Source organism: Lolium perenne, chromosome 3 (assembly GCF_019359855.2).
Source record: "Lolium perenne isolate Kyuss_39 chromosome 3, Kyuss_2.0, whole genome shotgun sequence".
In the NCBI taxonomy this organism is placed as follows: domain Eukaryota; kingdom Viridiplantae; phylum Streptophyta; class Magnoliopsida; order Poales; family Poaceae; genus Lolium; species Lolium perenne.
This window is the reverse complement of record NC_067246.2, coordinates 145,694,489-145,709,627: the sequence shown is the minus strand read 5'-3', so window position 1 is coordinate 145,709,627 and position 15,139 is coordinate 145,694,489. Positions and strand designations below refer to the sequence as shown.

At 41.2% G+C, this 15,139-nt stretch overlaps 2 protein-coding genes and 7 non-coding genes across 9 annotated transcripts; all 9 read left to right on the top strand.

The window, feature by feature from the left end:
• The first annotated feature begins 6,473 nt into the window (after positions 1-6,473).
• On the top strand, positions 6,474-9,762 carry LOC127327021 (uncharacterized). The gene is made up of 2 exons (XM_051353799.1): positions 6,474-6,956; positions 9,234-9,762. Exons 1-2 carry the CDS (start codon positions 6,570-6,572, stop codon positions 9,495-9,497), a joined length of 651 nt encoding a protein of 216 aa, XP_051209759.1. The 5' UTR covers positions 6,474-6,569; the 3' UTR covers positions 9,498-9,762.
• Positions 7,792-7,886, top strand: LOC127327165 (small nucleolar RNA Z119). Its single transcript, XR_007868417.1, has one exon. It is a non-coding gene; the product is annotated as a small nucleolar RNA Z119 (small nucleolar RNA).
• On the top strand, positions 7,928-8,022 carry LOC127327164 (small nucleolar RNA Z119). The gene has a single exon (XR_007868416.1). It is a non-coding gene; the product is annotated as a small nucleolar RNA Z119 (small nucleolar RNA).
• Positions 8,060-8,154, top strand: LOC127327173 (small nucleolar RNA Z119). The gene has a single exon (XR_007868424.1). It is a non-coding gene; the product is annotated as a small nucleolar RNA Z119 (small nucleolar RNA).
• Positions 8,213-8,306, top strand: LOC127327166 (small nucleolar RNA Z119). Its single transcript, XR_007868418.1, has one exon. It is a non-coding gene; the product is annotated as a small nucleolar RNA Z119 (small nucleolar RNA).
• On the top strand, positions 8,481-8,574 carry LOC127327167 (small nucleolar RNA Z119). The gene has a single exon (XR_007868419.1). It is a non-coding gene; the product is annotated as a small nucleolar RNA Z119 (small nucleolar RNA).
• Positions 8,903-8,988, top strand: LOC127327170 (small nucleolar RNA Z122). The gene has a single exon (XR_007868422.1). It is a non-coding gene; the product is annotated as a small nucleolar RNA Z122 (small nucleolar RNA).
• LOC127327172 (small nucleolar RNA Z122) lies at positions 9,030-9,113 on the top strand. Its single transcript, XR_007868423.1, has one exon. It is a non-coding gene; the product is annotated as a small nucleolar RNA Z122 (small nucleolar RNA).
• A 1,452-nt stretch (positions 9,763-11,214) lies between the features above and the next one.
• LOC127327020 (serine carboxypeptidase-like 26) lies at positions 11,215-15,086 on the top strand. The gene is made up of 10 exons (XM_051353796.2): positions 11,215-11,533; positions 11,861-11,968; positions 12,316-12,411; positions 12,494-12,586; positions 13,153-13,241; positions 13,388-13,663; positions 13,761-13,909; positions 14,008-14,103; positions 14,566-14,671; positions 14,780-15,086. The coding sequence occupies exons 1-10, from the start codon at positions 11,260-11,262 to the stop codon at positions 14,927-14,929; spliced, it is 1,437 nt and encodes a 478-aa protein (XP_051209756.1). The 5' UTR covers positions 11,215-11,259; the 3' UTR covers positions 14,930-15,086.
• The last annotated feature ends 53 nt before the right edge of the window (positions 15,087-15,139 follow it).

Genomic DNA, 15,139 nt, shown 5'->3' with positions numbered 1-15,139 from the left:
ATGAGTGTTTTTATGCTTATGTGCTAAACCCTAAAACCCCAAAGTGATCAAGTGAAGATCACCAACCCAATAAAACAAAGGAGAAAGAAATCAAATAAGAAAAACCTTAAACCCTAAACCTCACCCCTCTTCTCACCACCCTAGTTAAAATGAAATAAAAAGAAATTAAATAAGAAAAAGGTATATGTGCCTATGGCTATTTTTATAAAACTTTACCCTAAGCTTTGCTACTTTGCTTAGAGGTTTAGAAAACCTTCATACACCTTACCTAGTACCTACCAAACCAATTCCAAGTGGTTTCCAAGGAAAATAAAAAGAAACTAAAAATGCCATAGAGGCATATGTGAGAAAAATGCAAATTTGTGAATTTGAGAAGTTTGGCCCTAGGACTTGTTGTGAATGGTTGGATCACTTCCTTATACCATTTCAACCCTCAACAACACCCTTTGGGCCAAGAACACTCAAATCAAAAATCAAATGCCACATATGCATAGAGGCATATGAGACACATAGCCATTTCACCAAACTTTGACCTTTGGCTTTAAACCTTGACCAAATGGTGTGAAACCTTCTCTCAACCTAATATAACCCTAAGTTGACCCTAACCCATGTCCAAGTGAAGCAAGGTGAACTCTTTTCAAAAATAATAAAACTTAACACATCACCTCTTATGTGTTATGGCCAATTTTGCAAATCTTGGATCAAGACCTTTTTGAATGGATTCAATGGTTTGGAAATGTTTCTAAACTAATAAGAATCACATTAGAGTCAACCAAAGTCAATCCAAATGAAGAGAATTCAAATAGGGAGAAAATCCCATTTTTACTCACATACACATAGAGCCAAATTTGCAAATCTTCAAGCAAGGCCACCATGGCTTGATCTATTGCTTGTAAAACTCTTATATATGATAAACAAACACAATTGCATCAAAGAAACCAAAATCAAATCAAAGGAAATCTCAAAACCATCTCACATATGATAATGGTCATATGTCCCTTTTCTTTTATCTTCACCACTTTGCACCCCTGGCTTTGACCTTTCCTAAACCAAACTTGGTCAACTCTGACCATGTCATCCAAGACCATGTCAAGGTCAACAACTTCCATGTTGACCACCATCTCTCATGTTGACTAGGTTGACCAGAATAGAGGAGACAAGTGAAGACATTGAAATAAAGAGAAGATCATCCCACTTTTGCCATTTTGCAATTCTTCACCAAATTGAACCCCACCACCACCTTTCCACTTCTATGAATATATGATTGAGATCCACCAAGAGAATTTCCAAAATTTGACAAAAACTTTCTTGCGGGCATTACCTCGAACACCTTGCAGGCAGGGTGTGGAATGTTGCCCATACCTCCATTTTACCTTGGACCAAGTCCAAGCCTGAGCCCTCTCTGCACCCCTGGACCTCCCTCTCACTTCACTACATCTTTTCACCACTTGCCTGCCCTTGCCTTGGTCACCATGACCCAAGAACCCAACCATGCCGGCCTCTTGTCACCTCACCATGCTCACCCCTCTCCTCTCCCATCCAGGCCACATCAACATGTCCCCTAGCTTCCCCTGACCCTCCTGATGTTGACCCTGCACGCGCTGACCCGAGACGACGTCGGCATTGACCAGCAGCTGCGCGCCCAGACCACGCCCAGGGACGCCCACGCGCGCCAGGACGCGCACGCTGGCAAACCTGGACGCGACAGGACGCCGCTGGCCCCCGTCGTGCTGACCTCCTCCTGTCCTCTCCCTCTCTCCTACGCACTCACCATGGACCCTGCAACCTCCCAGACAACTCCATCTCGCCGCGGGAACCCTGTACGTGACGCCACCGTCGACGACGTGCGCCGGTACCCGCGACAGAGACCGCACGCGCTCGTCCTCGTTTCTGCCTCTTTTTCATCGCCTTCAAGCCCCACGTCGCCGCCGTGACGTCGCCGAGCCAGGAGCGTCATCGCCAGTGCCCAGAAACCACCGTAACGCCATCGTCATCGACGACCGGCTCCGCACCCCTCGGCCTCGACCGCCCGCTATAAAAGGAGGGCGCCCCTGCCTCAATACTCCACACCACCTCGCTCCCCTACCTCTCCTTGCTCTCCTCGCACCTTTTCCCCTGTACATTAGCCACCACGCCGCCCCAATTTCACACCGGAGCTCGCCGGAGACGCGGAAGACGAAGCCGTCGAATTCATCCACCTCAGGAGCCGCCGCGACCCTCCCTCGACTCGCCGTCGTCGACCAGCTCGTTTGCCCGCCTCGCCGACCTCGCTGGACGTCGGTAAGCCGCCCGTCGCCACCCTCCTGGCCGCCGGTAGGGTAAACCCTCGCCGGAGCTCGTCGACGAAGGGGACAAACCCTGGCCGTCGATCCTCCTTTTAATCCTACGGCCTCCATCGCTCCTTACCGCTTCGGCGTTTTAAACGCCCCGACAGTGGACCCCACGCTGTCAGCAGCCCGAACCGCCAGCTGGGCCGGCCCAATTCAGTTCCCGCCCACGTTTAAATTCAAAATGGTTTAAATCTTTTTCATTTATTTTGCAATCTGATACTAGATTCAAAATTTAATAGATCCAAATCTACTGAGCCAATTTCAACAAAATTTATATATTTAGAAAGCTCATGAAAGGCCCCATCCAACCACACTGGTTTCAAATCAAAACATGTTATAGAATTTGAATAGTAAAAATAACAAATCAGTAACCTTTCAAACTTCAAATAAATCTTAAAAATCAACCATAAACTATTTTGAGGTGGTTCCACCTCTCAAAAATCACATTTGATGTTGTCTAATTTATTATGTAATAAAATACTATAGTTGTTTCCTATGATCATGGGCTAGATTCAAATAATGGCTATCTGGCCATTTCTAGCTCATTTAAACTATTTCAAAAATAGTATTTAAATTGTATGAGGTGTAGCACCTCATTTAAATCATTAATCCAAGTGATTCAATGAGAACTGTTGACACATGTATTAATGACCCATAGGTTCTTGTTTGAAAAATATTAAACCTTTCCTAGTAAGTTTTGAATTGTTCAAAACTACTTATTAAATTGTATGAGATGCTTTGGTCTCATTTAAATCTTTGTCTCAAATAATTCTACATGAGGTAGAGACCATGGTCTATTAACTCTCATAGTGAATTATTTGATGATATTAAATCTTTACTATGTTGGTATTAAGTGGTATGGGGTGTTCACCTCATTTAAATCATTTTCTCAAATGATAAGTATGAAGAGGTTGACTTGGGTCAACCTAGGTCATATATTATTCATAAGAGAAATTAAATCTTAATGAGACAATGAGAAGAAGTTATTTCTCTAAGTAATTAAAAATAACACCTTATGTAGAATGAGAGGAAATTATTTTTCCTAAATAAGAAAACAACACCTTTAACCACTTAATAGTAATGAGTGATGCTAGTTTACTTGTGTAAATTATATGAGATGTTTCACTTCATTTAAATCTGGTCCCAAGTACTTTCATATGAAGTTTGAACCCCTGGTCCAATACTCTCACATGAAATACTTGGAGATTTAAAACATAATAGGCACTATTAAATGGTATGAGGTATCCCTACCTCATTTAAATCATTTTTCTCAAATGATGATGATGAATGGTTGACCTAGGTCAACATAAATTCATGTGTGATGATTTGAGAAATTAAATCTTAAAGAAGATTCAATGAGAGGAAATTATTCCTCGAGAACTATATGGAAACTATCTTTTACATATAAAATAAGAGGAAATTATTTCTTCCTCAAAGCAATACCACCAATGCACCAAATTGTATTAATTGTGTGCATAGAATAGTTTGTGTGAATATATGTGATGTTTGGAATAGCCAATGAATTGTTTGGTGATTGTATCCTCGTATTCGTATTTTAGACGCTAGTACCGGGGACTATCAAGAGGAGGAGGTTTTCTACCAAGAAGAAGGAGAAGAAGACCACTTTGATCAGTACACCACTCAAGGCAAGCTAACATCCTTGCAAACCATATTATGGCCAGCAAATATTCTTGCAAGACTACCCAAGTGCAAAGCTCCACAAGAGCAAGGCACCATTACTTTTTACTTTATGCTTATAATCCTATTTCCCGGTTTTACTTTACAAGCTTTTGTTTTTGATTACTTATAACTTGCTTTTATAGTTAACTTTGGTCTAGAGATAGAATACTACAAGAGTATCAAACTTAGCCTAGAAGGCTATAGGCTAGTTAGCACCCCTCATGACTAGTTGCTAGTGCTCAATATCAAAAGTGACTACTCTAGATGGGAACTTGTGATTTTGAAATGACTTTGAAAACCTTGGAATGATGAGTCATTCTATTGAAAGATTTTTGAAGGTGAATATGACTGGTGAATGACTTGGTGAATTTTACAAAAAAAAAAAAAACTGATGGTTGGAGTCCTGGATGCGATACCTTTCCAATTTTGCAAGTACCCCCACAATACGATATGGGTAGGGCTTAACTAGAAGTTTATGTATCTTAGTATGGGTTCCCTCTAAACAAGCGTCATCGGGGTTATCTTTGGAGGCTGCCTCTACAAAAGTGAAGTGATATGAAATGACGTGAAATGAGGTGAATGTCCGGCCCAAGCCCTGTGCGGTTCTAGGTGACAGTTTGTCTTCACCGGGAGGCCAAGCTCATGGGGAGAGATGCCTATACTAGGATATGTAAGTGAAAGGTTATGGTTGGTAGTCCGCACACGGAGTGTGGTAAATCGAGCCGATTAACCCTGACGGATTATTGCAAATGTTGTGGCACAAGTGTACGACCTCTGCAGAGTGTAGATCTATTCGAATAGCCGCGTCCTCGGTTATGGACGGTTGGAAAGGCCATACTGTTCCGTCATCAGACCATTTTCAAAATGTGACCTGTGAAGGGTGATTTGAACTTGAAAAGGGTGAATGGTGACTCGTGATTTGAATTGAAAGGTGACTTTGACTTTGAATCACAACAGAGTTGTGGGAATGACACTAATGTTCCCACTTGAGTTAGTTGAGCAAATGAAGGTTTTTGATTATTAAAGTGTTTTATGAAACAAAACTGGCTTTATGCAAATGAAACTAGAGCTTAGAACCCCTTACTATAGTTGATAGTTTTTACCTTAGTATTAGTTTGCGAGTACTTTAAAGTACTCATGGCTTTGTCCCTGGCTATTCAAATGGCCAGACTATGAAGAGGAGTACCAGAACACGGAAGAAGGACAGCAGGACGTCTACGACAACTAGGATCACTCCTGACGTCAACAGTTGCCTGTGAAATAGATGGACTACTACTACGCGACTTCGCTTCCGCTATGTGTTTTGTAATTGATCAATAGATCAACTAGTATTGTAATGAGACTGGATCATGTGATCCCGTGTTGTAAGACAATTATGCGTTGTAATAAATGATGTGTTGTGATATTAATCTATTATGTCTCGCAAAAACAATATTCCTGGGATTGCGATGAATGGCATAATAGGCATCTGGACTTAAAAATCCGGGTGTTGACAGAACCCTAGACTTCTACGACTATACAGGAAAGTGACCCTCATCTTTCTCGTCACCGATCACCGCTCGAGAGAAGAGGGGAGGTGCAGATCAACCCTGGATCTATAGGAACCGAGAAGATTAGGTACAGGGGCGAGCGTGGAAATGGTACTTGTTAAAAATAAAAAGTATAGGTTATCGAAAGATGCTATTTCATTTTGGTGACAAGTAATATGGATTGAAGGGAGTAGCATGAAAAGAATGAAGAATATAAGAGGTCGTTTGGTATCCATCATTTGGTCCTGGAATTCTGGAATTCATTTTGAAATTCCATAGGTGGGCTGTTTGGTTGCCACGAAATTGGGCCATCATTTCATTTAGGAAATCCAGCAAAATGATGCCATGGGTAAACACAATTCCAAGCTCAGACCTGTCATTTGTATTTCTCTATAGAAGACATTTACAAATTCAATATTGAATTCTGTTGTCATTTGCAATTCCTGTGGCAACCAAACAAGTGTTTATTTCTGGAATTACAATGTAAATGAAATGAATACATGTATTCATTTCAAAATGCTACAAACGAAATGAAAGCCTGACTTCCAAACAACTTCTAAGTGAATTTAATCAAATTAATAATTCGGGACAAATTTATATACGTCTTCATTTTACCACGAAGGAAGGGGTAGTAGTAGGTCAAAGCACGAGAGCAGCACGCGGTGCTTGTGGTGTGCACGGGCGGCACACAGCGCGAAACCGTGAAATAGCAGGAAAACAAAATCTTGTCTTCACGCCGACGTCAGCCCTAGCGGTTTCCGCTCCCTCGCGTGCTGTACCTAGCCACGAACCAACCCTTGCCAGCCGTCCGATCCCCCGCCACGTCATGGATCCGCGTGCCTGTTCTTGTACCCAACGGCCAGGATCTCTGCTGGCCCATCTGCCCAAACCTAGGGGCTCCCACGGCCCTCAGTTCTTCCCCGCCTGCTACAAATTCGCCCTAAATTTCCCCTAAATTTCCCACAACCACAACGCCATCTCAAACCACGGCAAGAATTCTTCTTGCGAGGATTCGTGTCTAGTAGAGGAGATGAAGCCAGCTGTGGAAGGGGACGAGCGGGCGGCGGAGATCGCCCGCATCAAGGCAGCCGCCGCCGACGCAGCAGCAAAGAAGGCTGCGGCGGACGAGGTGGTGGATGTGGAGGAGGAGGAAGAGGAGGAGGAGGAGGCTGTTGATGCTGAGGACGACGATGACGAGGACGACGGTGACGAGGAGGAGGAGGACGACGAAGATGATGCTGACGAGGAGGACGACGGGGAGAAGGGGTCGGCGGGGCAGCAGGTGGTGGACATCTCCGACGAGGAGGAGGAAGAAGCCGGCGACGAAGAGGAGGGCGGCGACGATGATGACGACGACGACGACGATGAAGATGATGAGGAGGATGACGATGAAGTCGAAGGGGAGGAGGACCCCGAGGTATAATTTACTCTATTTTAGCCATGCTGTCCATACCGAATTTACTCTTTTTTGTTCAATTTTCTCAGTTATTCTTCGTTTCCTTCCGTGTTATTAGATCTGAGTACTTGTGATACTTTTTCTCTAACCATCTATCTGCCCTTATGCCGGAGAAAATCGAGATCTGGCCTTTTCTCGATATCGTAACAGAGACCTGAGTCCCCGGTGCTGGACATTTTTTAGTTTCGGGCGATTTGTCGAGGCTTACCCATCCGAAAGCCCAAGCCAGATTCGGAAATTGTTACTATCGTTTTTTCAGGCCATCTGACGTTTTAATGCTTTTCAGATCTGGAAAAAGTGTGGAGAGATCCTTCTTTGCCTTTTGGTCGCTAGTCAGCCAGATCTGGAAATCAGGAGTCAGTTTTTTTTTTTTTTTGCAAAATTTTCTTCTCCTGTATAGTTTTTTTTAGATCTGTTTGATTGTTCTCTGCTATACCGTTTACCCTTTCCTGTCCTTTCACTGGTGTGGTAACATACATTCAATAGGCTTATCCACCTACCCTGGCGCTGTTGTTGTTGTGTGGTCTGCAGTGTAGCCCATCAGATCACAGGCACATCTGTTTACTTATTTATTTATTTTTAAACAAAAACAATTTAACTGTTTATGACCTCCATGAAGCCACAGCCCCTAGAATACCCGTTCCATGTATTTCCAATACTTCCCCTCTGGACCATTATGATCTGAGATCTTGTTTTTAAGAAATCTAATTATTTCTTCATGGATCCATTAGATCTGCAAGGATTATGTGTACATCTGGCCAATTGGGAAGTAGTTCTTGTCTTTATTGTAGTTTGCTTTTGGAGATGATGATTTTCAGAGGCTGTTTCTGAGGATGAGCCTAGAGCATGTCCTACGCTGTAAAACAACTGATTTGCCTGTCTGATCCAGAGCAATAGCATAGCACTTGGTTATTTTATCTATTTTTTTTGGTGTGCGGATATGATGAACTTCAGAGGCTGTTTCTGAGGATGAGCCTAAAGCTCGTCCCTTGCTGCAAAATAACTGATTTGCCTATCTGATCCGAACCACTAGTAAGACACTTGGTTTTTTTCTCTATTATTTTGTGTGGAGATGATGAACATCAGAGGCTGTTTCTGAGGATGAGCCCAAAGCTTGTCCTGTGCTGCAAAGTAACTGATTTGCCTATCTGATCCAAAGCACTAGCCAAACATTTTGTTCTTCTCTTCTACTAGTATATATTTTTATTAACAAATATGTTAGGATATGATGAATATCAGAGGCTGTTTCTGAGGATGAGCCTAAAGCCCATCCTATGCTGCAAAATAACTGATTGCCTATCTGATCCAAAGCACTAGTAAATACTTGTTTTTTTCTTAAATAGATTTATTTAGGACAGGGTGATTATCAGATAATATTTCAGAGAGACAAGCCTAGAGCTTTTGCTGTGCTGCAAATTAACTGATTTGTCTTGCTGTCTTTTTTTTTGGTGTATTTTCCTGTAAAATATTTAGGTTAATAACAAATTTGGGATGTGATGATTATCAGAGGCTGTTTCTGAGGATGAGCCTAGAGCTCCCCCTGTGCTGCAAATTAACTGATATCTATTCTGATCCAAACAATATTTGAACATTTTTGTTTCCCTTCTCTTTATATTTTTTCTTAGAAAAATAGTTGCCATATCTTATAAAAATTGCGATGTTGGCATCTATCTGATTCTTCAGAATATGTCCCAGAAGTATAGGGCATCTAACTTGAAAGATTCCATGAGCACTGCTGCATTGGATATATATTCTGCAAGTCATCTGCTGATGGCAATTTGTTATGTGACAACATAGTTGTTTTCTGAATATGCCTGTTTCAAGGTTTTTTCTTTAGTTGTAGGTTGAAGCTGGATATATCATATATATATGCAATGCTTACTTATCTTTCCTTGTACTACTTGTCAATTGGGAAATGACGATTAATTCATCTCAGATGTCCTTAATGGGCTTTTCAGAATGATGAAAAATTGCACGTCAGTCTGATCCCACACATGTTTCTAAACTCATTTTAAAAACAAGCTTTTGTTTTTGATTGGGAAGTGATGATTAATTCATGTCAGATGTCCTTATGGATTACTAAGAATGATGAGAATTGCACGTCAGTCTGATCCCAAAAATGTATTTAAACTTTGGTTTTCTGAACTAAGTTTCTATCAAATATGAAACTAGCATCTTAAAATCTGTTGTCAACAGTTAGAATACCTGTGAGACTTAATACTGTTTGTTGTTTGTCAGGAGGAGCTGGGAACTGAGTATCTGGTGCAGCCACTTGGCCGTGCTGAAGATGAAGAGCATTCTAGTGATTTCGAGCCGGAAGAAAATGGTGATGGTGCGGATGATGATGAGATTGATGAGGATGATGAAGATGGTGATGATGCTGTTAAGGCGCAATCCTCCTCAAAGAGGAAGAGGTCAGGTGGTGAGGATGAGGATGAGGATGACGACGATGATGGTGATGACGACGATGATGATGATGGGAGGCCTCCCTCAAAGCGATAGTAAAAGTAACCTTGGCTAATCTTCTGCTAAGGGCAAGGAAAATAATCTGCTTGGAGAAGATTGTTGGTAAATGCTTGTAGCTCTAGGACATCTGTGGTAGGTGTAGCAGCTCAAACTTGAAGAGTCTACCCATGTTAGTTGTTAGTGCATACTGCTGATGTTGATTTAGCCTCCGGGAATCTCTGTGAGAATTAGATATGGGGCTTGTTATATGCTTGTGTAGCTTCTAATTCAGTTCTGTGAAATGTGGATGCTCTGTTCTCAATCCTGGTGTCATGATATTACTACATTTCTTGTCTGATAATCGGCAGCCTGCTGGTAACTTTGATTATTTTAGTTCTTTTTGGTAACTTTTCCTTTTTGTGTGAAAATTTCTGCAACGAGTGAATTGAATCGGAACTTCACGTGCTGAGGAATGAGGATGTTGCATTCGGTTTTGCAGTTGTCAACACGGGTCTGATATCAATCAATTGTCTCGTCCAAGGCCAACGAAAATGACATTCGGATATTTCTCTTCACGCGGTGAGATTCAAAACGAGTTGCATGTGTGCGCATTAAATGTGTTCACCATACAACGGTGCGGTCATCAAAGGCGCAAATCGTTGTTGCTCTCAAAGGTGAGTAAAATCGTTCTTCCCCAGTTTATGCACTCCAATATTATGGACCAATACCGCCACCGAAAAGAGAAGTCTTGTCAGAAGCCACCTACAAATCTCTTTTAGTGGGCTGTAAACTATCGTGGAGATAGCCAGCTGGATTTTGCCCAATTTTGTCTTCCTGATCCTGGCCCATCTTCTAGCTAAATGCTCATAGTAGCTAGCTTAAACTAATAATATGTCTTTTCTTTCTTCTGCCACTTGTTGCTCTCGTCTACCTTACGGATTAGACACACGCATACAGAAAAATACCAAGAGGTCACTGAGGTTCCCCCCACCCCCCACCCCCCACAAAAAAATGGCGCCATTTAGTATTTAAATTGTATAAAGCGTAAGGAAACAACTAGAAAAAGAAGCGTCTGATTGTCGTAAAAAGTTCTGAAATTTTCTTAGCGGGTTTCTTGCAAAAAATGAACCTTGTAAGATGATACAAGAATTTCTCTGAAGCATAATTTTAAGAGTTGATACAAATTTAGGACCCAACAAATAGAACAATTTTCTTAAAAGAAAAGACGGTGACCCCCAAAAAATACTATGAATTGCTAGTACTCTTTTTCAGGGTTTTCCTTTGCGGCGATGGCAAAACACAGAAGACCAGTAGTAAAAGTAGTAAAGAGGAGTGCACTTTTTTTAAAATGTCAGAGCATGTGTATTCTTTTGCCCACCCTAGAATATTTGATATGTAGATATAGTATCTACGATCGCCGTTGAGAGTCTATGGAAGAACTGAGGATGTGATATATGTGGCTTATGAGTCACAAGGCACAGATCATGACTGGTATGAAAGTGAAACTTCAAATAGGATCCATGTCCTCTAAGAATGAATTATGCATTCTTAGTGGACTTTTTGATCCAAAGTAAACAAAATAAAGAGCTGACCGGTCAACATTTTACTCATTCTAAAAATAACAAAAGAAGTTCTAAACATGCGAGTCAAAGTCACATGAGTGATTTCCCCACGTGCAAGAAGTGGCCTCTGTGTTCACAGCAATTCAGTGAAGGCACCTTGCTATATGTATATGTTGAAACGATGCAATACCTCGCTCCCACACTGAGCTGCTAGGTGTTAGGGAACACGGAGTTCTGCACTCTCTTGCACAGATACCATGGCCTCTTCTTCAACAAGGCTCCAATCCATACACCACCATCAACTCTTCATTTTCTTGGCTTCCCTCTCATTGCTACAAATAGTCGCAACACAGGATGAGCAGCAAGCTGATAGGGTGTACTTCCTCCCTGGCCAGCCAAAGAACCCACAGGTCTCTCATTTCTCCGGGTACATCACTGTGGACTCGCAGAATGGCCGGGCACTCTTCTACTGGTTCTTTGAAGCGCAGAAACAACCCTCTCAGAAGCCTCTCCTGCTATGGCTCAATGGAGGTTGTTAACTTGCCCATTGCACAGTAGAAACTTGTTTTCATTGATGATCTTACCGGATGCAATAATGATGATGGGAAGTAGGAGATGATATAGTTCTTCTTCCAAGTTCTTTTTTTGTGCTTTGCTATCTTTAGTGTTGGATTTCACGATCTATCATGGTCATGATCCATGATCAAAGATGAACTAGATATAGGACTTGATCTTATTATCGTGTTTAGTTATCGCAACACTTGACTTGTATGGATTACAAGTTCTTTGTTCTCCTTATTTCATTTTTCATTTGTGTAATCAATATCTCTGTGCAACCCCTGAATTTTCCTTCTGCAGGTCCTGGTTGCTCGTCTGTGGGATACGGAGCAGCTTCTGAGCTGGGGCCTCTCCTGATCAATGGAAATGGAACAGGTTTGGAGTTCAACAAGTTTGCATGGAATAAAGGTATGTCAGTTTCATTCTTTATCTACTAATAACTGTATTATTTGCACGTCCAAGTGACATCAGTAATGCTTAGAGATAGTAGATGTGGACTGATGAAATGTAAGCCACAATGTGAAGTCTTCGTGTTCCTTTGATCTTTGTACTTCACCAGAGACCAATTTGCCACTCTTAAATGCATTTACAACCCATGCATTCTTATTATTTTGCTGTCTTTGAAATCTTGTTTTATTTTGATCCGAGGTCTTTGCAATATATGTTGATGTTTCTTTTACATGTTAATTAAGACAATACTTCATTGTAGTTTCAGAAACTGATTGCTACTCATTTTGTTTCGTTGGTTTGGTTAGAGGCCAATTTGCTGTTCCTGGAGTCTCCTGTTGGAGTTGGTTTCTCTTACACAAATACATCCTCTGATCTGGACAAATTGGACGATCATGTTGTTGGTATTGACTTCTTCTTAATCTTTACTGGCTAGGAAGTAAGGAACTTTTCTGTGTACGTTAACCACCTTTTCGACTGATGCAGCTGAGGATAGCTACACCTTCTTGGTGAATTGGTTCAAGAGGTTTCCTCAGTACAAGAACCATGAATTGTACATCTCAGGAGAGAGCTATGCAGGTAAGGAAGATGCATACAACTCCCTCCTTTCTCCCGACACAAAACTTGCAAACCTGAATAAGTCGAAAAGGAAGGGATCGAAAGAGATACTGCTTTTGCCTTTTGTTGATGACTAGTGTAACTTTAAGCATGCAAACAGGAACAGAATCCTCCATCTTCTCATTCCCCACTATTCTCTAGTCAAAAGGGTTTAGGCTACAATACATGTAGATCCTATTCCCTACAGTCGTTACTCTTCAGTCCACTCAAATATATGGATCCCCACTGCTGCCTTTGTTAGGTCGTCAAACAAGTTGATGGGTTTATTCTGGTAGAAAGTACATATAACTTGAAATTGGAATACTTCCTTTTGTTTTCTTCTATCACCAAGGGTCAAAAAGTAGAGGAGTGGCTGGTCCAATAAGAAAACTAGGGTGAAAAACATAGAGTTTTTAAAGCATGGTGGTTACCTAATGGCCACACAACATGCATGTAGGTCTGTGAGGCAATCCACAACATCCAATGTGTTTCGCACATGTAAAACACAATCTTGTGGAAATAAGACACTGACAAGTTTTGAACCACAGGCCATTATGTTCCTCAGCTCACGGAAGTGGTTTATGAGCGCAACAAACACCTCGAAACAAATCAACGTATCAATTTGAAAGGATTTATTGTAAGCATGTTTTGAAACCCATCACCTTTTCTTTCTTGTAAAATTTGCAGCTTTTTCTGTCAACAGTGACAGCTGAAGCATATTTTCCATAGAATGAACTGTAATAATTTGATCACAATATGCGCTGATGCACATAACATTTGCAGGTTGGCAACGCAGAGACTAACGATTACTATGACTACAAGGGACAAGTTGAATTCGCTTGGAGCCACTCGGTGATTTCAGATCAACTTTATGAGCATGTTAATAGTGTTTGTGACTTCAGGCTTTCATCCTGGACCAAAGGGTGTAGACATGTAATGGCTACTGTCTATGCCCAGTACGATAAGATTGACATCTACAATGTATATGCACCTAAGTGCAACACTCAAGAATCAGGACTGTTCTCTACCTCTGACAGCATGCCTGAAATGAATACCATGGTAACCGCAGTGCTTGACAATTTCTTTTTGGTACTGTATCAAATTCGAGAATGAAATGAAATGAATACCAAGGTGAGAAACTGAATGTGCATTTCAGAAGAGGTTAACAAGAGCAAGGATGTACTCAGGTTATGATCCATGCTACTCAACCTATATCGAAGATTATATGAACAGGATGGATGTGCAGAAATCACTTCATGCAAATATCAGTGGATGGATTAAGGATAGAAGGTGGAGTCTCTGCAGGTGACATATGCACGAGCTTCCCAATGATGCATCATTCATTGTGCTAATTTCGTAGATATAACCGTCCTCCATTTTTTGTTTGAAACGTTTCACTGCAGTTATTCTATTTTTGACAACTACAAGGACGTGGTTTTTTCTGTTCTTCCTATTTACTCCAAGCTTGTCAAGGCAGGACTAAGAATTTGGGTCTACAGGTTTGGCTCCTTAATAATTACTTAATTTCATTTTATAAGGCATACTTTTGTCATTGACAGTGAACAAATCTGACAAGAGTAGATGTAAATTACCATGGTAGCCATCTTTTCATTTCTCCGGAATGGGACAAATATAGTATCAGTAGGTAGTATGTCATGAAAAACCTAACTATATGTGTGTTTAACCATAGAAGATGGCAAAAGATAGAGACGAGTCGTTAATTCTACATGGTATATTTTGAAATTAAACTGCAGAAAATGCCTTTTGAAATGGAAAGGAGTAATTGTTTTGTAGTCAGAATAAGAGTCACAGTTAACCAATGCAATTTTCTTTATTCCTACCTCTTATGCTTCCTTCATCTTTTAGCTTTTAACCGAACTTTATTTCCAGTTCTCTCAGCCTTGAAGTAACTACATTACTAGAGAACAAATATATATTCTAAATTTTTACTTTTTATACAGTGGAGACGTGGATGGAAGGGTTCCGTTTATTGGGTCCCGTTACTGCGTAGAAGCCCTTGGCCTTCCTGTAAAGTCACAGTGGCAACCGTGGTACCTAAACAATCAGGTTATCACATCCCTATGTTTGATTGTATCTTCTCGGTAGCAAATCTTTACATGAAACCAAGTCTGCCGGTCAATTTTCCTCGGATGACGGTGGAAATATCCAATTTAGGTCGCTGGAAGGTTTGTGGAGTACGAAGGACTGACGATGGCTACTGTGAGAGGAGCAGGGCATGCAGTGCCTCAAGACAAGCCAGCCGAGTCACTCGTGGTAATCAGTTCCTTTCTTTCACACAGACAACTGCCAACAAGAAAGAACTGAGGGCTACTGAGGGAGCGAAAATCTGATGATAAAGATAAAAGAATAATTGATGCTCACAAGCTAGGTTCCACATGTAACGAAATAATCGTTTCCAGTTGTCTATTATTTGAGAAAATCAACTTTGGATTGCCACAATGACAAAATATGAATTGGATAATGTTTAGTTTAGAGCAGCATATAGACAATCATTTATACTCTTCAGAGTGCCAT

Bases quoted from the DNA above. Each gene is read 5' to 3' on its own strand.
- LOC127327020 (XM_051353796.2), top strand. From the start codon at position 11,260: ATGGCCTCTTCTTCAACAAGGCTCCAATCCATACACCACCATCAACTC. The intron at 11,969-12,315 runs GTATGTCAGTTT...TGGTTTGGTTAG, and splicing joins CAAGTTTGCATGGAATAAAG to AGGCCAATTTGCTGTTCCTG. The intron at 14,672-14,779 runs GTTATCACATCC...TATCCAATTTAG, and splicing joins CGTGGTACCTAAACAATCAG to GTCGCTGGAAGGTTTGTGGA.
- LOC127327021 (XM_051353799.1), top strand. From the start codon at position 6,570: ATGAAGCCAGCTGTGGAAGGGGACGAGCGGGCGGCGGAGATCGCCCGC. The intron at 6,957-9,233 runs GTATAATTTACT...GTTGTTTGTCAG, and splicing joins AAGGGGAGGAGGACCCCGAG to GAGGAGCTGGGAACTGAGTA.